The sequence below is a fragment of the Chelonoidis abingdonii genome, chromosome 1, assembly GCF_003597395.2.
Source record: "Chelonoidis abingdonii isolate Lonesome George chromosome 1, CheloAbing_2.0, whole genome shotgun sequence".
NCBI lineage: Eukaryota > Metazoa > Chordata > Testudines > Testudinidae > Chelonoidis > Chelonoidis abingdonii.
In genome coordinates, this window is record NC_133769.1 from 308,888,470 (window position 1) to 308,912,346 (window position 23,877).

Below are 23,877 nucleotides of genomic sequence, written 5' to 3' on the forward strand. Positions count from 1 at the left end.
AAACAGACTATCTTGTTTATCACCTAATATGTCTTCTCCAGTGCTATCTAAATGGTGGCGGGGCAGGGGAATGGGAATGGAACTGGTAACTTCGCTGTCTACTGAAATACCACTTATTTAAAAATCCACATGTTAAAAACTAGTATTCAAAGTATGAACCAAGAAGTCCAAAGGTAAAGCCGTTCACTGGAGAAACGGTGCGAGATATAAGAAGCATCAGCTCAGTGCACATATATCACTTACAATTTATACTACAACAGGCACAAAAGAATGAATTAAGGATGGAGTGCCCTTCCTGAACTTTTTTTTTTGCTTGCCTATGGTATAGAAATAGATTTGTGTTACAGTAAAAAAAGTGAAGAAAATATGGAAGTATAAACATGATTTCTTAAGAATCTATGACTCAAGTGCAGCTCCCAAGCCAAATGAAACTTTCACCTTTAATATGGAAGCATTCTCAAGGAGACTACAAGACTTTGTGCCCAATGCTTCAATTTGATCTGAGCAGACAGCCATCTGGAAGTTTGTTCCAGGTTATGCAATTTAGGTGCAGCCCCAAGGCTGCTGATAAGATACCAATACAGTCCCTGTTCAACTACAGTCTGATTTACCTACCTAATACAAAATAAAAAGACCTCAACAAAATTGTTTTTTTTTTAAATGGCTGCCTAAATAAGCAGTCAGATTTTACAGAACTGCTGAACATCCAGCACCTTCCTCTGACATCTATGGGATCTTTTGAGTACTCAGCACTTTTGAAAAATCAGTTCCCTTTAGATGAATAACTTAAAAAAAATAAATCTTGGTACAAATGTGGAAAAAAACATATGCCAAAGACCACTAGACAGACTTATGAAGCAGCTCTGCCAGCTTTTGTGGTACTTAGTCCATGCTGACTCTATGGCACAATTGTTTTAGGCAGGCACTTCACTGCAGGATTAATAGGTTTCTGAGGCACACAATATAGGGTGAGTCTACCATGCCAATATAATTTATGAACGGCTTATGAGCTTGGAAGGTGTGGGTGGAAGCAATTTTCTGCAGCTCCTCCATAAATTAGTTCTTAGCAATTGTTAAGGCATTTCGAGACAGATTAGGAACATGTAAAACCACTGCTTTCATTTATTTCAGAGGGTCCACTTAAATGTTTTCCTCACTAGTAAATTAAATACTGTGAACTAAATAGTGTAAACTACAACCTCTTATAATTAAATAAAAAAAGTTCTGAACTGACTTACTCTGCATGTTAAAAATTCTGTAAATTTGCTGGAAAAAAAATTAAATTGCTATTAGACTGCATTATTGTTTCAATGTAAATAAAAAGAAATTTTTGTATAGTAATCAAAATTGTCCACCGGGTGGCAGTCACATTACACTAAGCCAAAACACATACATACACACACACACACAAATTAAGCATCAAAAATATTATGTCTGTTACATGTCTGGAAACAAAAAAACAGCAGTTGAAAGGAACAGTAAAACCATCCCACGGGGCTTCTGCACATAAATCACTTAGCTTGCTCCCAGTTTTAGTATCTTCACATTGACTTCTAGTTTGTGCTACTATGGATTTTAACATGCTGCTAGCACTTAACACTCTGCAGGAGGTCTATAGCTCTGTAGGACTTCGCATCATTTCACTGGACATACAAAGATTTAGCCAAGTTTCTTAATACTAATTCATAGCAATACTGTAACAGCTTTTTCAGAGAGGTTATGGTGGAATCCAACTTGGGATCTCTAAAGCTGAATGCATAATAAAAAAAAGTTATGAAGACCAATTATTTTACATATAAAGGAGAAATTTTTAGACATTAGTCTTTTGACTGTTTCACTTTAAGGAAAATATTAAAAGAAATGTTGGTCTAATAGGCAGCAATATTCCTTTCTAAATACAAGTTTTAAGTTTAGAGGAATACAAAGAAAGTATAATAAAACTAGTATGCTTTTTCCACCAAATTCTCATTGAGTCATCTTAGCAGATTCATTTCATGGTTTATTTTAACAAGTATTTCCAAAGGAAAGTACATAGACTAAGTTTCAACCCAGTGTAAATTTGACAACTAAGTTGTAAACTACGCAAAAAATGGGGGCTTATAATGGAAACGCTGACAGATGCATAACTACTGCAGTTAGCTATGACATTCTGACCACATAGCCTCCTTCAGAAAAAAGCAAAATTACTTTCTTTTTTTAGTATGTTCTTTAGAAAGCCTAAGAGTAAAAAAGTTTGTTGCTATCTTTGTTTTCTATTTTTGTTTTGAATTTAAGATAACATTTTTGTTCCATTTACAACCCACATTTTTTTTGGTTAACAAACAATAAGGGCCTCTGTATTTAATGACTCATTTCAGACTTTTCATTGGACTTCCTCCTCCTCCTCCCCTGGATGACTATAGCAAAAGCTGTCAGTTGTGATTACCACCCCCATTACCCAAACACTTGGATTTTGTAGAAAGAAAGAAAACCAATAACCTGGGAGTGGGGGGACCCAGGCTCCAGTAGTATGGGGGCCACAAGGAGGGGAGTGTTAAGACCTTTAAACTTACTCTGATCTACTACTTCAATATACAAATAAAGATGATTATCTGCGCCATGTTTAAGATGATTCCCAGCCAACTCAATGCCTAAGAGTCATAGTTATTAAGTGATAAACATCATCAGGTCCAGATGCAGAAACAGCCAATCTGGGGCTGACATGTAGATGTATTTAGAAAGAGGCAGCAACAGCCTGCTGCTGCTGAAGTGAGTACAAACACACACACTGTCTGGCAAACACATGGGGCAAGCACATCTTCTATTTCTCTGAGCCCAGCCTGTAGCCCTTTATTACAGGACAAGACCAAATAGTGCTGAGTGCACCGGTGCGAGTGTATGTAACTCTACAGAGCTGCACACACTGCACAGGCAAAGCAGCCACCTGAAACTGTCCCAGTCCCCCTAACACCAATGCCAGTCCAGAAAGCCAACCTAAACCAGGACAGCTGCCATGGGGGGTTAGGGAAAGGAGTCTTGGTGAGGGGCAAGATGGGGGGAGAGAATCTGGTATAGGGGAGAAAGCAACCTGGGAAGGCACAGAGGGTCAGGTCAGATGAGGGCAGAGCAGAGCCCCAGTGGGGGACAGAGGATCAGGGGAACGGAGGGCAGAGCCCCGGGGGCACAGAGGATCAGGGGAAGGGAAGGCAGAGCCCCAGGGGGCACAGAGGGTCTAGTGAGCAATTCTGATGAGCAGGGGCATGGGGGAGCCAAGGGGTTTGGGTCTGGTGACTGGGGGCAGTTCAGGGTCTGATGAAGAAAAGTGTGGAGTAGGGGGGTCTGGTGAAGAGGGAGAGCCTGAGGGCAGGATCTGGTGAGGGGCAGCCTAAGGGAGGCTGTGTGCAGCTCTGTTGCCCCTGGCTGCTTTGCCTGTGCAGTTTGTGCAGCCTCCCTTATTGCCCCTGATGAGGGGCAATACAGGGAGGGAGGTTTACCGTGGGGGGAGCCAGGGAACGAGGGAGCCGATGAGAGGGGAAGCGGGGGGACGTGCTGAGAGGGGGAAGAACGGGGGATTTCTGGTGAGGGACGTGGGGGTGCGCACACAGCGGGGTCTGGTGACAGGGAGCGAGGGGATCTGGTGACGGGAACACGGGGAAGCCGCGAGGTCGGGGGCAGCCTGGGGAAAAGTGGAGCTGGGGCGGCCGGCTGAGGGGGCCGATTGGAGGGACCGGGAGCAGGGACAGTTACCAAACACACGAGGCTCAAACTCCACGGACACTTGGCGCAGCCGCGTGGGTCGCTGCGCCGCGCCCTGGCCGGGCTGCGGGCGCCTCACGTACAGCCGGGACTAGCCGGAGCCAGGCGCTCTCGTCCATGTTCCTGGTGTCATTCGCCCCGCCTCACCCCCACGCCGCGGACAGAGCCCAGGCGCGTTCCCAGCCCCGCAGCGGGACTCCGTGCGCCACGGGGCGAGCGCAGCTCCCGGTCCCACCGCCCTGCCAGCCCCTGGGGGGCAGCGCCCCCCCCCCGGCGCTGAAGTTCCGACGAGGCTGCCCCGCGCCTTCCGCCTCCCCCCAGGTGCGCAGCGAGTGTTGGCACGAGGGGAAGGGGCGTTAAGCGCCACCTGTAGCGCGTGCGAGTCACTCACCGAGTCGCCGTGGCTCCCTTGCTCAGCGGCTCCCCGCGGAGCGCTGATGACTGACTCTCGCGGGGGGTGGGGCGGGGAGCGCGGCTTGAGCCTGCTCGGCGCCCGTAGCTCCAGACCCTGTGACTGGCCAGACTGTGCCTCCGCTGAGCGTAGCAGCTCGGGGCGTTCGAAAGGGCCCGGCGCGCGGGGCTGGGAGCGGCGGCTGCACCCGGAGCAGAGCAGCGGCGATGTGAGTGTCCGTGAAGGGCCATCCCAACCCCCTGCCCCTAGGTGCGTACGCGGGGGAGCAGGGAGCCTCTCCCCCGCCGTGTGCAGTGAGTGGAACGGATCGTGCTCTCCATGCACACCCCGCAGCCAGCTCCCCCCAGTGCAGGGCAGGGGGCTGCCAGCCTCAGCATACACTCTGCTGGAGGTTTCCCGGCCGTGCACGTGCCCCGCTGGGGAGCCGCCAGCTCCCAACAGGGAATCACCCCTTCCACAGTGCACTCCTCTCCCTAGCCCGGGTAGGAGAGGAGCCTCTGTGCTTAAAACCATCACTGCTTCAAATTAAATCCCTCATCAGTGCCACTAACAACACCCTACGTGATTAACAGCGAGGATTCGACAAACCTGATTCACGTCTCCCCCACTTGGTGCTGTTTGTTTTTTGTCTGTGACTCTTGTTTTAGTCTGTGGAAAGAAACCTGGACAGCTTCACTTTCTGTTTCTTGTGAACTTGACTTTCTTGTGCTGCAATCGTTGGGTGGTAAACACTGCAGAGGAGCCGTTTACATTTCATTCCCTGAAACAGGACTCCTTGAGTGCTTATGGTTCTAGATACAGTAGGTGTTGAAGAAATCAATATAGATACATAGATTTAATACTCTTTTATATGATTGGAAACAGCAATATTTAATTTTAGCTGTTACATTTTTCTTACAATATTTAAGTTTTGGCCTTAATCGATTTAATAATGAGTTAAGTAGTCCATGTGAGTCAGGTGAATAAGATTTGTTCTAGTGTCCCTTTAATCTCCTTCCTTTATGTTTCTGCAATTTGCATTATTTGCTAAATATACTTAAATGCAGTGTTATTTATTTCACTCAGCAATAACAGTGCTTTTGTATGATTTCCACTACCTCCTAGGATTTCACAAATGAATTGTTCATGCAACCTGAAACAGACAAATACTTGGTTTAGAGCAGGGATCGGCAATCTCTGGCACGCGGCTAGCCAGGATAAGCACCCTGGTGGGACTGGCCAGTTTGTTTACCTGCTGTGTCGGCAGGGTTAGCCAGTCGTGGCTCCCACTGGCTGCAGTTCGCCATCCCAGGCCAATGGGGGCAGTGGGAAGCGGCATAGGCTTCCCGCCACCCCCATTGATCTGGGACAGTATATACACACACACACACACACACACAGAGAAAAGATGCCATATATGTACTCATATAAAAGATGTATATATATACATATAAAAGATGTATATATATATACACACTCTTCTTATGTGTTCCATTCTATGCATCCTATGAAGTGGGCTGTAGCCCACGAAAGCTTATGCTCAAATAAGTTTGTTAGTCTCTAAGGTGCCACAAGTACTCCAATTTCAAGAGAGGGAGATGCAGGTTTCTGCCTGAGTGAGGGGATGATGGAGGAGCTGGGAGCCAAGTATGGCTTCACTTGCTGGACCATGGAGCAGGACTACCGGTACAGTTGCTCTGAACTGTGGCAACCTTATCATACAATAAAAGGGAAAAAAAGACTCTAAATCAGGGGTCGGCAATCTCTGGTACATGGCTCACCAGGGTAAGCACCCTGGCGTGCCGGGCCAGTTTGTTTACCTGCTGTGTCGGCAGGTTTGGCACATACAGAAAAGATGCCATACCAGCTCTAAGAGGCTAATTAATTAAGATGACCACAAAAGCTTATGCCACAAGTACTCCTGTTCTTTTTATGGATACAGACTAACACGGCTGCTACTCTGAAACTTGAAATTGGAGTTTTTTGCAGGCTGCATGGTTCCCTGCTAACATTGTTATTCCCAGCAAACCTGAATGGCTAAAAAAGCACAGATTCTGGCCTTACTCTCTCTCTCCAGAGGCTATTAAAAGTATAATTGCCCATTATAAGTTACCACACATCTCATTCTAAGCAGGCTAATTTATTCTTAAAGTGATCACATTACACAGAAAACATAAACAATAAAAGAACCTATGTGCATGCTAATAAGCTTACCAAAATCACTCTACCCCCACTACACAAGTGCTCAGGTAGGAATCAATCCTTCACATGCACAAACTGGGTAAATCAGCCTAGTCTTTATGTAGTTTGGGCCTTTCATCTCCAGTCTTGATGAATAGGTAATCAGCATATAGTGTTTTTTTCCTCAAGGCATAGCTTCAAAAGGTTAGGTTCACATGCAGTTCAGCCAATCTACATAGTTCAGTCCTTTGATCACACAGGCCCGCAATAATACATATCTTTGCATTTAATATAATGGACTCCAAAGATACTAAAATTTAATTCAGTACCATATTGCAGGAAATGAGTATCAGATGGTGTAACCTGGGCCCTGTCCACATTAGTATCAACTATTCTAGCTACAACGGTGATTAAGGACATGTCTATACTTACGACTAAATTGGCACTGCTGCAGTCCATGCAGCAGTGTCCATTTAGCTGGTCTGGTGAAGACCTGCTAAGTTGATGTCAGAGCACTCTCTCATCGAATTTGTACTACAGCTCCCTGAGAAGCTTAAGGTAAATATGCAGGAGAGCATCTCCTGTTGACACAGCACAATGTAGACACTGCTGTAAGTCGACCTAAGTTATGTTGACTTCCATTACATAACGTAATGTAAATGAAGTAGCATAATTTAGGTCGACTTTACAGCTTTAGTGTAGACCACCCCTAACTGTAATTATTGCTAGCATTGTTATTGCACAGTTCCCCAACCATTGTGCACTGTTTTTATTTTTAGTTTGTTCGAGAAGCAGGGCAGATCCTGTAGCTCAGTCTACACAGTGGAATCCCTGTGCCACCACAGAGACTTAGTGACTTCAGTGGAGCTCCACGTGTGTGCAAGGATATGACTGCACTGATCCAGTTGTGAATTTACTCTTATGTACTGCTGTAGATGTTTATATTGTTTCACATAATAGAAAAACTGATTTTTTAAATAATTGACAATCCAAGGCCCTAATCCACACAGATAGACCTTGCACCAGCCCAGATTTGTATGAGCACATACATCCTCCTATGGAAATTCCCGTGCAGGATCAGGGGGAGGAATAGCTCAGTGGTTTGAGCATTGGCCTGCTAAACCTAGGGCTGTGAGTTTAGCTGTTGAGGGGGGTCACTTAGGGATCTGGGGCAAAATCAGTACTTGGTCCTGTTAGTAAAGGCAGGAGACTGGACTCAATGACCTTTGGGGGGAGGAGGGATAGCACAATGGTTTGAGCATTGGGCTGCTAAACCCAGGGTTGTGAGTTCAGTCCTTGAGGGGGCTATTTAGGGATCTGGGGTAAAAATCAGTCTGGGGATTGGTTCCCCCTTGGAGCAGGGGATTGGACTAGATGACTTCCTGAGGTCCCTTCCAACTCTGATAATCTATAATAGGTGCCTGTGTTATTTTATTTCTTTGGAATTATACGGTAATAAAAGGAGGGAAGAGGGGAATATTGAATGGAAACAAATTACAGCTAAGAAATAAAATTAGATAGCACCTTATCCACTGACAATCAGCCCACAGCAAAACACAAAACTCCCCTTTCCTATGCAGTTATAACCCTCATCAAATCCCACCCTCTGCCACAGCCCACATAAATTGTTGCATCTTGCAGCATGCCTGAAGACCAACAGATCCAGGGTCATTTTGGACAGGGTTGGGAATGGGAGAGCTTGTTCCTGACCTGTTGTTTACAGAAAAGGCTCTACCATCAGCCCTCTCTCTTTTGCAGGACAGTTGCAGGACTGTGTGCAGGTTTTTGATAACAGTGATACAATGTTCATATCTTTTCCCAGGAAAAAGGCTGGGTAATCTTTAGTCAAATAGCACTGTGAATTTAGAATTATTTCTGTTAAAGAAATTAGGCAAGTTGGGATAAATATCACATAAAGCTCGATTGGTGCTTCCTAGTTTTAGCATCTTGAGCAGGTAAACCTGTGTTGTCACCTCAGCTGAAAATTCAGGATACATACATCTATTAGCTTTGAAATGAGAGAAAAATTTCAAGGTTAGACTAGCACACAGTAGGTGAAATCCTACAATGTAAGTGTTCCCATTGACTCAGAGCTTGATTTTTGGCCCGTGCCCTTGCCTGCAGGTCCCAAGACTATGCTTCCTCTGCCATTTTGAGGAGCAGTTATTGGGTGAAGATGCTGTGAAAGCCTTCCCTGGGGTGGGCAGTTGTGGCCATTGACCTGGACCCCTATTCACAGTACCAGGAGAACTCGTTCCCTACTGGGTTCTACTGTTCCACCCTAATTTTAAAGCCCAATCCAATCCTGACTAGACCACAGCCAGTCCAAATCTGAGCCCATCAAGCTGTTTTTATATCTGACACAACTCGAACATTGTAGTTGGGTAGTCCCATCAGGTCTTGGCTGGATTGCAAGCCTCTACTTCACTTGCTGCCCTCACCCTAGCTCATGGCTCCCTACATCCACTGTGCCAAACTCTAGGCCTGGAGCCCTGTGCCCCCTGCCGTCTTCAGTCCTGCACTCTGCTGTACCCTGTGAGAGCCTCCATCAATGCCACTGCTGGGCACAGACATGTCACACTCCACCAGGGCTCTTTCCTGCAGGAATGGGATGGCCTGTCCTAGATGTGCCCCTCCAGGGAGATTGGCCATCACTTTGGAAGCACACTGATTATTATGCAATTAAAATTACTTTTTTCTGGAAGAGTATCCACATGGGGAGCTATTCCAGAATAACTATTCAGTTCAGTGGAACTACTCACATGCTTAAAGATAAACTCATGCATGCATCTTTGAAGAAATGGAGCCTTAGACTGTACAGGCATTTGGGGCAAGAAACTTGTCTTTAAACAGGATTGCAAAGCAGTAATTTGACACTGTATAAATAATTATATCCCCCGCAAAATGATAAAAGAACATTCAGATTGCAAAATCAAGTGCTGAAAAGTTAGGAAATGCTGAAATAAAGATTGCTTGTGCAACTTTAACTCGCCATTTTATGTGTGCATTATGATACAGCTTTTAATTACATGATCACAAACTATCTTATCTACAGTCCAACCACCAAAACCCCTGAAAACAGTGCCTCTTACCTCCCTTGCCTCTACCCGGTCACTTACACAGAGTTCCATCTTGGCTGGGGTCACTCGGGCTTCTAGTTCCACCCCTTCGGAGGCAATGTGACAGGAAAGTAAGGAACACAGGCTTAGCAAAGGAATTTCTTAACCACAGTCACTTTAATCTTAAAAGACACAGAGAGTTACAGACCTCTGCAAAATAACAAAAATTCTGAGACAAACCCTCCACTGGTTTGGTCTCACTCTTATCCCTTCTGTGAGTCTGAGGTTTCTCAGTGTTTCAGGCTGGGCAGAGACCCACCTCCTGCTTTTCTGTCCCACACATCCTGCTTCCAATGGGCTGAACCCACCTCTGAGAAATCCACCCCCCAAATACAGTCTCTTGTGTCATGTGCCCAGACTGAGAAACTGCAGATGTACAAGCCATGTACAAAAAACATTATCCTTGGGGCTAGACGATTGGGAGACCATTCATGACCGTAGGTAGCTCTGTATTGGCTTCTCAGTCATAGTTCTTCAACAAGGCATCAAACACCTTTCCTGTGCAGGGTGGCTGTCAGGAATTCATCATAATCGCCTTGCCTTGGGCAGGATCAAACCTGTTCAGCACATAGCAAAAAATGAAGGTTATAATACAAAATGGAAGTTACATGACAAAATGGAGTATTCAATTTGGTGCAGACATATCCCACTCTGTTGTATTGTTTAAAGGAATGTTTCTCAAATGCGGGTATTGTGGCTGCCTGTGGTCACAAGGGGCTTTTCTAGAAGCCACAGCCTCCTGGGTGGTGATGCTGGGGAAGGGGCAAAGCAGCGGCCACTCCCCTGGGGCTACCAGCAGTGGTTGGGTCCTGGCTGTCTCTGGAGACAGAAAAGCTGGAGGAGCAGACAACCGGTGTGTGTTCCCCACCTTCCCTTGTGTGGTGGGAATGGGCTTCAGCCCTGGGGTGGTGGGTGGCAGGCTCCACCCATGGGGCTTTGGGCTCCATCCCCAGGCCCCATCCCCTGGGCAAAGGGCTTTGGGCTCTGGCCCTGAGCTCCCTCTCCCCAATTACCCCTGGCCCGTGCTGTCTCCCCCAGTGCCCCATCACCCTAGTGCCTCTATAACCACTTCCCCATCCAGGGCTAAATTTGTCCCTGGGCTTGCTGGGACTGAGTAAGTGTGCTGTGAAAAGTGATATTTGTATGCTTGTTATTATCAGTTTCCACAGCAGACTTACTAGCTAACAAGTCTTAAAAAAAGAAAAGCAACTCCCCTCCCAAAAAGGCAAAAGAAACAATAAGAAAAAAGACAAGAACATGACAATGTGCAAAGCACCTTATTTGTGATTTTATTCTGTTTAGATCCAGTTAGGAATAGAAATAACTGTATGCTATTTTGATTACTGAGTCTGCAAAAAACCCTACATAAATAAATTATAATGCTTTGGACATGGATATGTGCATATTTATGTGATTTTTCTGAAGTTAATTAAGTATTCTAGGAAAAATTGTCAGAGCAGCCACCAGCAAGAGTTGGCCACCAACTTTTTTTTTTTTTTTTTTCTGAGAACCCCTGGTTAAAAGGATTTGGGACCTGGAAAACTCAGTATGTTATCAGCAGTTTAGCAATGCGTACTTTTGTTAGTCAGTGAGAGAGCTATCTCTGCATATGTTTGTCATGCTAGTCCATCTGTTATATCAAAGAACTGTGAGAGCTTATCCCAGAACAGATGCCTAATTGACATCTTTCTTTACTATATTGACCATTTCTGTTTCAAGTATTATTTTAACATATATCCAGTTACCTTTGATATATGATAATTTTTTAATGTAGCATATTTTAAAAAGAGAATAAACTTGTCTTCATGTAAACAACTTAACACTTGGTAAATATGCACAGTGCTTAACAAATTTATGCCCCAATCCCACAAACAGCTAAGCATGTGCATAACTTTATGCACCAGGGGCTTGTAGCAAGCATAGCACAGGTACAGTGCAGAGGCATGTTTCTGAGGGAGCTGCTCATAGTTCCCTGATTCTGGTGCCTTAGGCCTAGTCTACACTAGAAAGTTGTACTGCTTTAACTATACCAGTATAGTTACAGTGGCATGATCCCACTACTGTGGACACAGTTATATCTGTATAAAGGTGCTCTTCACTAATATAACTGCATCCATACTCATGCATGTATCAGTGTAGTACAGGGGTCGGCAACCTCTGGCATGTGGCTCGCCAGGATAAGGACCCTGGCGGGCCAGGGCAGTTTATTTACCTGCCGCGTTGGCCGGTTTGGCCGATCGCAGCTCCCACTGGGGCTAATAGGGGCTGCGGTAAGCCGCAGCCAGCACATCCCTTGGCTTCTGCCGCTTCTCACAGCCCCCATTGACCTGGGACGGCGAACTGCGACCAGTAGGAGCCATGATTGGCCGAACCTGCTGACGCAGTAGGTAAACAAACTGGCCCAGCCCACCAGGGTGCTTACCCTGGCGAGCCACGTGCCAGAGGTTGTCAACCCCTGGTTTACTATATCGATTAAAAAAAATCACAATAGACCAGGCTTAAGCAACCTTTTGCCAATGGAATATTAGGCATAATGGAGCCTCACTTCACCATCCCTGGCCTGTCCCTTGCAGGACTTTTGACACACCCCTTCTTGCTGTTACAGACGCTCCCCAGGTTATACAAACCTGACTTATGCAAACCCGCACTTATGGAAAAAGTTCTGTAAGTGGGGGGGGGGTTTTGTTTTGGGGGGGTTTTTTTTTGCGTAATTGTCGAGTATAGGTCCCCGACTTACGCAAAATCTACTTACGCAATGCGTTCTGGAACGGAACACTTGCATAAATCAGGGAGCGTCTATATTCCAAATGGGGGAAGGGTTCTAGTGTTCCACGGAGATGGTGGAGATTCTCCTTACATGGAGGATTGTCTCTGGTGACAATCTGTTTCCTTTAAGCGACATGAAATTAGCTTGGTGAGCAGGGACTCTACCCCTTTAAATAGTCTCGTAGTGGGACTACTCAGTGCATAAAATTGAGCATGTGTATAAGTCTTCGGAGGGTTGGAGCCATAGTTTTCACAGTTAAAATCACACATGAAATGTAATAGGATTAAAGTCTGCAGTATTGCACATCCACATCCTTTATGTTTGTTATACATTTAACAACATGGGATGAAATCTTGGCTCCATTGAGGACAATAGGAATTTTCTGTTTGACTTCAGTGAAGCCAAGATTTCCGCTGTAGGCCACAGTCCAATCCTTAAATTTGCTCGCACAGGCTCCAGTGCGTGTGCAGAGCCCAGTGACTCCTACGGGATGTAATGGCAGAATGGAGTAACGTACTAAATGACGCATTTATTAAGGAAAACAAGAATAGAATATACATATGGGTAATGTAGCAGAGTTAATAGTTTAGGAACCTCACCTCTTCCATTTCTTGACTTTTGGTGACTTTAGCACTTTTTTTGATTTTTCTGTGTTTTCTTTTTTAGCAGATAGAGAGACCCACATGATATACTACTTGAAGTTTTATGAATATGTAGTCCTTTAACAGTGCTATTAATACTCATTCGCTTCGAAAACTACAGCCTTAAAAGTGAAACTGTTCCTCTGCCTCTCAAAAGTTAACCAGGGGTTATCGTGGGGATTCACTTTCCATTTGTTAAAAGAATTAGAGATAGTTCAGGAACAACTTCTCAACCAAGAGAGAAGCTCCAAGAGGTGCTGTGGACCTGCTCTTTAATTGCCTATTTCAAATTTTCCAGTCTTTGGCCTAATACATTTTGGGACATAACCTAGAATCTATTCCATACCTGTTCCAGAATCCTTTGCACAGTTTTGAGTTGTCCAAAAATATATCTTTCCCTCTCCACAAAATAGTATAGCACTACATTTTTTATTTAAATTCATTGTGCTATATAGCTGAAGTATGTATTTATGTTATGTTGATAGTTTAAAAATATCCAAGTGTACATTTTTATTGCAGATATCATGAATTCTGCTTTCCCCAGTGTTACATGTTCAATAAGCCTAACTACTGCAGCTGTTAATATTTGGAAGGTTATCTGACTACAGAAGCACCAAAAACATAATTTTTCTTGTAAGTGAAGTCTTTGGGTCTATGGAAATTTTTGCAAAGCCACAGGTAACAGCTTGGGCACAATCCCTAAGTTGAGAACTTCTGATCTATTTTGTGAAACAGTCAAAGTCATTAATAAATATTGTTTTTGGACTAGAATAGGCACTCTAAACTGTCCACAAAAACTTGTGCAGAAGAAATCCTTTACAGCACAACCAAGCACCATGGCAAGGCTGGACTTGGTTTCTGATGCTCTCTGTTTCAGAACTTTTTACTTTGGTTATTTTGTTTCTGATTATGCATAAATCTACCTAAATTTTTTTCTAATTTATTTATTTTTTGTTTATGTTTAGGGCTGATTACTGGAAATCACAGCCAAAGAAATTCTGTGGTTACTGCAAGTGCTGGATAGCAGACAACAAGCCTGTATGTTGGTCTAGTTAGTTTAATATTACTAGTACTAGAATATCAATTATATGCTTTTAAATATTTTTTTAATATTGTTTACTGACATGTAAAGTAATGTTTGCCTAGTGTTTATTTGTTTTAAATATGCCTTTGTAAGCCATGTTAGCTATAAAACTAGGGGGAAAAAGACTTGCAAATTAAGACCTGGATCCTGCATTAAGAATCTCCTGTACTTCTGTGGACCTCAGTCCAAGACTGGAGTCCTAAGGCATGATCCTGCATTCCTTATTCATGAGTAAAAGGTCTGAAGAATCAAGTTCCATTTTCTCAGGCTCCATAATTTTGAATTTTGCTCCACCTTGAAGCACGGTTGGCCATTTCCTGTGAAAAACTAGCCTGGACAGGGCACTGGTAAATACCAGTGTAAATCCAGTTTAACTGGGAAAAATAAAATTGTTCTTAGAATATACTAATGAAAATGACCGAAAAATATTTACCAATATGGTAATGGTTTTGCAGTATATATCAAAAAATATGAGTCATGACGTATAATTTCCTAGAGAAAATACTGAACCAAAATGTATACAGACATTCCAAAGTTCAATATTTTATTACATATATTAGTATTACCCTTACTGCAGTTTTACTTTTTATTTGTACAACCCTAAATTAATATCCACATCTACTTCCTTATTGAATTTGATACTTTGAATATATAACTAAAATGAAGTGTGATGTGGTATGCATCAATGAAACAGTTTTTAAAACAGAAAATGTCTTGAACTGGGACTAACTAGTTTTTCTTGGTGCAGTAAAAATCACCCAGGTAAATACCCATCATTGTCTTGAAGCTTTGTCTCTGTGCAGATCTTCTAAAGTCTACAGGACCTGTTGTGGACCTTAGAATGTCAACAGAATCCACAAGAGCACAGTAGTGTTGCTTCACTCCTGCAGACCTTCTAAAGTTTGTGCTCTAAGCACTTAAGACCAAATTATCACTTTGAGCATGCACCATTTACCATGTTGGTACACCAGGCCTCCAGAAGTACCTTTGAGCCTTGTTTGTTGGCAAGTACACTAGCACCTGGATTAGGAGGTGATTCCTACAACCCCAAAAGCTCCTAAACTCCCCACAGCTTTCTTACCACACCTCCCTTAGTGCTTCTGCAGGACTCCTAAGCTCTTCAGGTTTCTGTTTCCCCTACTCTATCTGGCAGCCTTTTTGGTTTAGAGGCTCTCCAATTGTCTCTTAAATTATCCACATCCTCCTCCCAGTCCGCCCGATCTCCTAGTTACATACCTTGATTTCTGCTCCCAGTCTCAAATTTGCTTAACTGAAGAGTTTTTAAAGTCCTCAAGAGCTCAGTGGATCTTAATATGTCTTCATGAGGCCCATAAGTTCCTACTGATGCACTGAGGTCTATGGTAAGTCCTATAGACTTGGAAGGTAACGGGGAGTGGAAATTGAGATATGAATCCTGGGGGCATAGAAGGGAGCTACAGAACCATGGACCATGCAAACTCCCAAACCACACAGGGGTCCCTGCTCTTTCATTTGTTTAATATATATATTTTTTAAATTAAAACCCCATACAAACCATCTGATGTCACTGAGACCCAGTCAATATAAAACTTCACCATGCCGTTTTTCAGAATATAACTTCATTTCCATTCTTTCTACTGCTGGATTTCTTTTATGTATAAACTTTACTTTGTATTTCCTAAGTTTCTAATGGTTGGATTTTTTCATAACAATTTTCATCTATGTTATTGTTAGGTACATTCAGTCTTAACTCCAGCTTAACTAAGTTTTTCTTCTTGTCTAGGTATATATTTGTAGTTTACCAAAGGAAAATAATTTCCTGCAAATTATTTTGTCATATTTTAATTTACTTTTTTTCTCTTTAAGAGCATTGAATTTCATGAAAGGGGGAAGAACCATAAGGAAAATGTGGCAAAGAAAATTAGTGAGGTAAATTGAATTTTTCCTTTTTTCTCTAAACATTTAACTTTTTATCTCTTTTATTTATGACTTTGGTCTATTTCTTCTCTACCCCCACTCCCCTTTTTTAAATTGTAGATTAAAAAGAAAAGTATGGAAAAGGCAAAAGAAGAAGAAAAAATGTCAAAGGAATTTGCAGCAATGGAGGAAGCTGCACTGAAAGCATATCAAGAGGATCTGAAAAGGCTTGGAGTTAAGTCAGGTAGTTCCTGTAGCTGCCAGAAGAGGCTTAAAGGCAGCAATAGAGATAATATGGAACAAGACTTTCTTTTGTATTAGTTTTGCAGAAACTGCAGAATTGTGTTTACATTGGCAAAAATGGGACAGATAATTTGCCACAGTGTTAGCAATGGTAGAAGCTGTTAAATTGTGTAAGCAGGGTTTTTACCGTCATGTCTTCTAACCCTCAGTACACTTCAGGTGGCAGAAAAAGCGCCTAAGCACTATCTACTGTACAGTTTCTATTATTACAGTTATTGGTGGAGCTGCACCAGTCATTAATTATGGGTCCCAATTTTCCCAATAGAGACAAGTGCATAGCTAATAGTTGAGCTTGCATCCATCCCTTAACTGAGTCCTTTTTTCTTCTTTTAATCTCCTCCCATTTTGTGCTTTTGTTCTGTTATCATGAGGGTAAACCACCATTTTTTAAATTAGTCCTGTTAGTCTGAACCCTCCATGGAGACTGTCTCCTCCATAACTCTTCTGGTTTCTAGCTTCTGTTGACTCCATGCTCAATAGCTCTGAGGTAATCCTTGAATTTAAATTTTTCAGCTTGTTTCTCCTGGTGATTCTCAGGCTGATTCATAATAGTATAGTGTTATACTAGAAAAGCTTTTGATATATAGTATATCATGAAAGAAGAAACTACTTTGGACTAAGTTGATATTTGCTGTTGCCTGTATGAGGAATGCCCAATAAGTAAATTCTGATTATAACTCTGAAAAATGTGGGGGGTGTTTTCTTTAAGATGCTATAGGTCCCAGTTTAACACAAAGTAAACCAGAGGAAAAGAAAGAAAAGAAGGAAAAGAAAAAAAAGAGAAAAGTCACCTCAGAAGCGCCATCAGATGAAACAAAGGAATGGGTGCAAGGACTTTCCCCTGAGGGTTACATGTATTACTACAATACTGTAACCGGAGGTAAATAATGGCAAGGAACAAATACTGATCTAGTTATTCCTTCTGAACAAAGCAGGGCACCATACACTTTGCTAGCCGTCCACTATCTGTGTTGATAAGATGATTATTAGTATGTGGACAATTATATATTATAAATTCGTGACTTTTATAATTATCTGAGAGTCTCCAGAGCTTAAGATGGGCCTTGTTGATCTTTTATTAATCAGTAAATAACAGGAGAACTCATGAACATTCCTTGAAGTTCTTGACTCCCTACAAAGATTATATTTAAATACACAGAAGGGCAATCCCCTCTCCACCCCCTACCCAAAAAAGGGCAATCAGAATCCACTTTATCAGGACTCAAGTATAAAATGGGTAATTATTTGAGTACCAATAGTATCTTAGGGTAAATGAGATAATGAGATTAGACTATGATTACTGGGTTTCTTGTTTACCTGGACATGATTAAACTGATCACCTTTTTTGGGGTCAGGAACACAATGTGTTGATAGGGCCTTAATGAATGTGTTTGCTGTGGAGCACTGAAGGGGTCCTATATTATGATTAGATGGGTATATTACACACGGTTTCTCTTAGGCACTGACATTGGTGTAATTCTCAGTCCTTCTTAACTTCCAAACCATGAAAGTCTTGTGTTTCTCAATCTCTCCTGGCTGATTGTCCTATAAGAAGATATTTTAAATGTACTACAACTGTATATCAACTATAATGCAATAGACATTTACAAGTCGTAGTAGGCCAGATTGTCATATCCTTACTCCACACTTAGTCTCAGTTACTTCAGTGGAGTAAGGGGATCACAGTCTGACCCAGTGTGATTTCTTTTTAAATGTGTAATACATATATTAGTCATGCATGGGTGAGCATACACAAGTGCAATATGTTCTAGTCAACTATTTGTCATAATGGTTGATAGTAAAAATTGAAATGGTTTCATAAATGATAAATGAAATATGTTCTTGATTAAAGAATCACAGTGGGAGAAACCTGAAGGATTTCAAGACAACTCTCGAAACTCACAAATGGTAATCAAATGTTATTTGTACTATTTCTTTGTTCTTATGGCTTTCTTTACAAAACTTTTTGCTCCCTAATTGACTTATCTCTCATACATGTATTATTCACAATATTGAATTCAAACAATCTACATTTTGTGGATCTTAGAAAAATATATTGTAGCTTGAATACATAGAGCTGTGAAACCTACAGTTAACGTTAAAACTCAGCTTTCATTACCAACTCCTGTTTTCAGTTGCAGATAACTTTTTAAAAATTATTCTTTTGGAGTCAAACATTTGATGCTGTGTTTCAGCCAAAAAAGCTGAATCTTTCTGGAAAAAATCAAGCAAATCCTGTTCTGCCTTTTGCAAATTAGTCAACACAGGAAAAAAAATTATATGTTCACATTTTAAAATAATTCATAAGATTCTTTTGCTTGGAAATGACTAATGTTTTAAACTTTTTACATGTGGCTAGTTCTCATTTAGGAAACATTATTTGTAGGGTATACGTGCAGAGTTTGTGTGTGTGTGTACACGCACTCAAAAACTATGTTAAAAGAATGTTAATGTTGCAAAGTCAAGCACTCAAAAGTTAAGAAATGCCAGAATTAAGTTTGCCTGAGCAATTCCACCTATAAGCAATTTAAAATTTTGCTTGTTTCTTTTATGCAGATTAAATAACGTCTATTCGTTTTTGGAAACATTAATTGCAGTAAATCCTATGCAACTATGTAGTGCAGTATTTGTGGAACTCCACAGTGCTGCATATATGTGTTTCTTGCAGCTATATAGTTGCACAGTTGTGTTTTTAATTCAGCTCCCTGATTTTAGAGTTAAGGTTTCAGCATGTTTAATGTAGTGTTGCAATTTATGGAGTTGTGCAAAATGCTGCAGAATTGTTATTTTCTTGTTTAAACTACACTGAGGAAATTAAATGGAAAAACTAATAATAAATAATGTGTGTTAAGATTGCAACCATAAGCAAACGAAGTAGGAAAATGCTAAAAGCAATGGTGCCTTCCCCATGTTGTATCTATGCTGGATTACTAATTAGGTTCAGGGATTCTTCTTGCTTTACAGCCAGCAGAAGGTTAACTTCCTGAAGAAAGAAGAGCTTTGTGTAGCTCGAAAGCTTGTCTCTCTTTCACCAACAGAAGTTGGTCCGATAAAAGATATTACTTCACCCACCTTGTCTCTCTGTATGTCCATCAGCATTTATATATCTCCTAAAACTGTAGTAGCTAAACTTCAGAAAGTTTACTTTCTTCTTAGACCTCACACAAACTTACAGGGTGGAGTAATAAACCAGTGCTGTGTATTGAAGTTTAGCTACTACAGTGGTAAGAGCTATATAAATGCTGATAGATGTAGAGAGAGACAAGGTGGATGAGGTAATATCTTTTATTGGACCGACTTCTGGTGATGAGAGAGAGAGAGAGACAAGCTTTCAGGCTACACAGAGCTCTTCTTCCTTCTTCAGGTTAACCTCCTATCTAAAGAAGTTTTGTCTCACCCAGTCTGCAGTGTTTTCCACAAAGGCTGGTTGTGATTTTGTTTTCTTGAATGCAAACATGCTGTCCGTTAACTTCTGATGGGCAGGATGAGGGGGTGTCTTCTTTCCCTTCTACATATACCTCCAAAGTTCATGGTGGTACATGTGGCTTGTTTTTCCTGTGTGCTGCTTCCCTGTTGACTTCACATCTCTTTGATAACATTTAACTTTGTATGTAAGTGGACATCCATTGTGTTAGTGTGGAATACTTAATTTACATCCCAACAGAGAGATAAACATATCTTACCTCCTGGCTGTCGGACAACCTGATTGTCACCTCTGCTGGTGAATAATGCCTTGCTACAGTCTTCAAAAACATATTTTGTGGGCATGTGTGTTAGTTACAGAAGTCTTTTGTTTGTGTGAAGTCTGTATGTATAACTCCTTACATAATATCCGTACATAAATTCCACAGTCAGGGCCAGTGCAACCATTTAGGCGACCTAGGCAGTCGCCTAGGGCACTGGCATTTGGGGGGCACCATTTTCTTCGGCAGTGACCACAGCAGACAGATCTTTGGCCGCCCCGGTCGCCACCGGCATTTAGGCAGAGGGAGCTGGGGCAGGGGAGCGCGGGGAGGGCCGCCTGCAGCAAGTAAGGCGGGGGGGCAGCATGCAGGGGAACTCCCCACCCCAACTCACCCCTGCCCCACCTCCTCCCCGAGCATGCCGTGGCCACTTCACTTCTCCCGCCTCCCAGGCTTGCGGCGCCAATCAGTTTCGGCGCTGCAAGCCTGGGAGGCGGGAGAAGGGAAGCGGCCACGGCGTCCTCGAGGAGGAGGCAGGGCAGGAATGAGCTGGGGCGGGGGGTACCTCAGGGTTGGGGTGGGGAGCTACCGATGGGGGGGCCGCTCAGGGAGGGTGCGCGGGGGGGGGGGCGCAAGATGGAAGTTTCGCCCTGTTCACCAGTGTGACTCCGGCCGTCATTCAAGATTGATATTCTTTGGTGAACCAAAGTGTACATACCAGAATCAAGATATTCCTGTAACGCCCCTGACAGTTGGCATTAAGGGGTTCTTGGGTCATACCATGCTTAAAGTTAAGCATCTGCTTAAGTGATCTGCTGGATCATGCCCAGAATGCATCGCATAGCCCTAATAGATTGTGCTATAATAGAAATGGCCAAGTTGCGCCACAGGCTGTTTTTTGTTGTCTGCTTTCTAGTTATGCTAAGCAATTTTTCTTTTGTTTCCTCTTATTTAAACTAATACACTGTAAAACTGCAAGAACAAAACCTTGAGAAAATGTGTTCACAAGGGGTTGTTTTTCTTTTCTGAATCAACTGATTTCATTTCACCAGCAAATATACAAAGATTTCTATATAGCAAGGTCGACAGCCTTTGGCACGTGGCCCATCAGGGTAATCCGCTGACAGGCCACGAGACAGTTTGTTTACGTTGACCGTCCACAGGCACTGCCCCCCCTCGTGGCCCATCAGCGGATTACCCTGATGGGTCATGTGCTGAAGGTTGCCGACCCCTGCTATATATAGTATCAAAAATGTTGCAAAGCGAATCTTAATTTTTGATTTTCTTGACTTTTTAAAAAAATGCAGTCTAGCATTGCATGACGTCAAGACTGTTGTGTATGTGATTAATTATAATCCCACATACATTAATGTAAAAATAACGTTGTGGGCTAGATCTGCGTGCAGCTTAAGGGAAATTTCAAAGGTTCATGTCCAGTATGCACTTCTTAAACAGTCACGACTTTGTTATTAATGTAGTGTGAAAATTAATATATTTTCCAAATAAGGAAATGCCTTAGTCCTCAGTGAGGACTATGGCCATGGCTACACTGGCGCTTTACAGCGCTGAAAGTTTCGCACTCAGGGTGTGAAGAAAACAACCCCCTGAGTACTGCAAGATACAGCGCTGTAAAGCCTCAGTGTAAAGAGTGCCACAGCGCTGGGAGCACGGCTCCCAGTGCTGCAAGCTACACCCGTAGAGGATGTGGAGTACCTGCAGCGCTGGGAGAGCTGCAAGCACACTCGCTGGGAGCTGGGAGAGCTGCAACCACACTCGCACTTCAAAGGCAGCGCTTTGAAGTTTCAAGTGTAGCCATACCCTATGTTCATGTCAAGTTTCAATCTTCAGCCATTGTTGCTTAGCACTGTGTTGGAAGGAAGGAAGACAACTTATTTTTGTTTTCAGTTTGGAGTAGGTTTTGTTCAAGTTATTTTTCTCAAACCCTCACAAAACTTTAAATCTCCTAGATGAATTTTTCTGAGACTTACTGAGAACTTTTCTGTTAACTTTAGGTCAGAAACCCAACTATGGAGAATGTCAACTCAAACAGTAAAACCAACAAAGAGTCCTAAATTTTAGTCTCTAAGGTGCCACAAGGACTCTTTTTTGTTTTTGCTGATACAGATTAACACAGCTACCACTCTGAAACTCAAGCAGTGAATGTTTTGGAAAGCCACAAGCCAGGGCCGCCCAGAGGTGGGGGGCAAGTGGGGCAATTTGCCCCGGGGCCTGCAGGGCTCCCCATGAGAGTTTTTCAGGGCTCCTGGAGCGGGGTCCTTCACTCGCTCCGGGGGCCCCGGAAAACTGTCGCAGGGCCTGGGCCCCCCGAGCTGCTTCTGCTCCCAGTCTTCACCGGCAGGGGGTCCTTCTGCTCCATGGCGGAAGGACCCCCCGCCACCGAATTACCGCCGAAGTGGGACCTGCCGCCAAAGTGCAGCCGGGTCTTTGGCGGTAATTCGGCGGCGGGGGCCCTTCCGTTCCGGGACCCACTGCCAAAGTGCCTTGAAGACCGGCGGCGGGAGCCCCGGCTGCACTTCAGCAGCAGGGGGCCGCCCGCTTCGGTGGTAATTTGGTGGCAGGGGGCCCCCACGCAGGTCTTCGGGATACTTCGACAGCGGGTCCTGGAGCGAAAGGACCCCCCCGCCGCCGACTTACTGCCGAAGGGGGGGCTGCCCGCCGCCGAAGACCCCAGACCCCCGGAATCCTCTGGGCAGCCCTGCCACAAGCATGTGAAAATAATAATGGGATAAGTTGTAATTTCAACTGTTTGGCAACCTTAACTACAGTGTTTGCTACTGAGCATCCTATTTTTAATAACTAATATTTGTATATATGTGTGAAATATAGAGAGTGTCTGTGTGCATGTTTGCACATGTATTACTTTAAGTTATGAGGTCCCTATCCCTCAGCAGAGTCAATGGGGAATTTTTCTAAAAACTTTAATATGAGTTGGAGCAGGCCCTAAACACATCATAATTACCATCACTGGAAAGTACTGGAGGACTGAATATCTTTATAGTTTATCAGCAATTATTTGATTAGTCATTAAAATTTATTTCACTAATTTACTTTCTGTGTGTTTTCATTAGACAGGGGTATGGGTGGAAGGAGTCAGTGAAGATGGTCAGACCTACTATTATAATACAGAAACAGGAGGTAAGCAACATCATTTTCACAACTGAGCTCTGCCTCAAAAGAGATGCTTTTGTTTTGTTTTTTGTTTTTAGTAAAACTTTCTTAGAACTATTTCAAAATTTTGCATCGTTTGAAAATGTAGTAATGGCTAAATTATGCCTATTGCTAACTCGTCTGATGCTGTATGCTTTGTTAAACCACTCCTCGTTTTGTTGGCCTGCAGGCAAACTGTTGCATGCAGATGAATGGTTTCTTCACTATCTTTGATGGCACGCGAACATAATAATTTCATATATGTCTACACATTCAGTTTGTAACTGTGAAGTATGGATAATCCATATACATAATTTTAGTAAAAAAATTTTATTTGGAAACCAAAGAGGGACAGGCTCTTGTTTTGTTTTTGTTTTTGTTTTTTATGTGACTTTAGTGCTACAATTGTTGTTGTTGTTATTATTATTTATATTATAGTAGTGCCTAGGAATCCCAGCCATCGACCAGTACCTCATTGTGCTAGATGCTGTACAAAAAACAGTCCCTGCCCCAAAGAGCTTACAGTCTAAGTACAGGACAAGAGACAACAGATGAATACAGTATAAGGATACACTGAGACAATATTGGTCAACATGATAGGCTCTTGTTTCAGGATGCCAGCAACCTAGTTGTTGTCAAATTTTTTGCAGGCTTCCTGGCAAAAGAGTTTGAAGGGGGATTTAGTTTTGTGGATGTTTGCGGGGAGATTTTCCCAAGCATGAGTGGCAGCATGGGAGAAAGCATGCGGGTGCTTGTTGTGAAAATGTAACAGGTGGGCAGTGGAGGCTGGCATCTTGGGCTGATCGGAGCAAGGAGTCAGTCTTTTGATAGTGAATGAGAAATGATAGGAAGGGCAGGGATAGGTCATGAACGGCCTCGGAAGTGAAGACAAAGAAGCTAATTTTGATT

The 23,877-nt window shown here is 42.9% G+C and overlaps 2 protein-coding genes across 3 annotated transcripts in view; one reads left to right on the forward strand and one right to left on the reverse strand.

The window, feature by feature from the left end:
* ELF1 (E74 like ETS transcription factor 1) overlaps window positions 1–4,196 on the reverse strand; it is a 143,934-nt gene extending 139,738 nt beyond the window's left edge. For both annotated transcript variants that reach the window (XM_032776931.2, XM_032776926.2), the window contains exon 1: window positions 4,127–4,196. The gene's annotated coding sequence lies outside the window, so the exon portion shown is untranslated. The remainder of the gene's footprint in view (window positions 1–4,126) is intronic.
* Window positions 4,197–4,275: 79 nt separating this feature from the next.
* Window positions 4,276–23,877, forward strand: part of WBP4 (WW domain binding protein 4) — a 35,886-nt gene continuing 16,284 nt past the window's right edge. Inside the window, exons 1-7 of the mRNA XM_032776933.2 lie at window positions 4,276–4,355; window positions 13,800–13,872; window positions 15,764–15,826; window positions 15,935–16,058; window positions 16,827–16,997; window positions 17,970–18,025; window positions 22,890–22,956. Coding sequence (XP_032632824.1) covers window positions 4,354–4,355; window positions 13,800–13,872; window positions 15,764–15,826; window positions 15,935–16,058; window positions 16,827–16,997; window positions 17,970–18,025; window positions 22,890–22,956 — 556 coding nt within the window. The 5' untranslated portion in view covers window positions 4,276–4,353. The remainder of the gene's footprint in view (window positions 4,356–13,799; window positions 13,873–15,763; window positions 15,827–15,934; window positions 16,059–16,826; window positions 16,998–17,969; window positions 18,026–22,889; window positions 22,957–23,877) is intronic.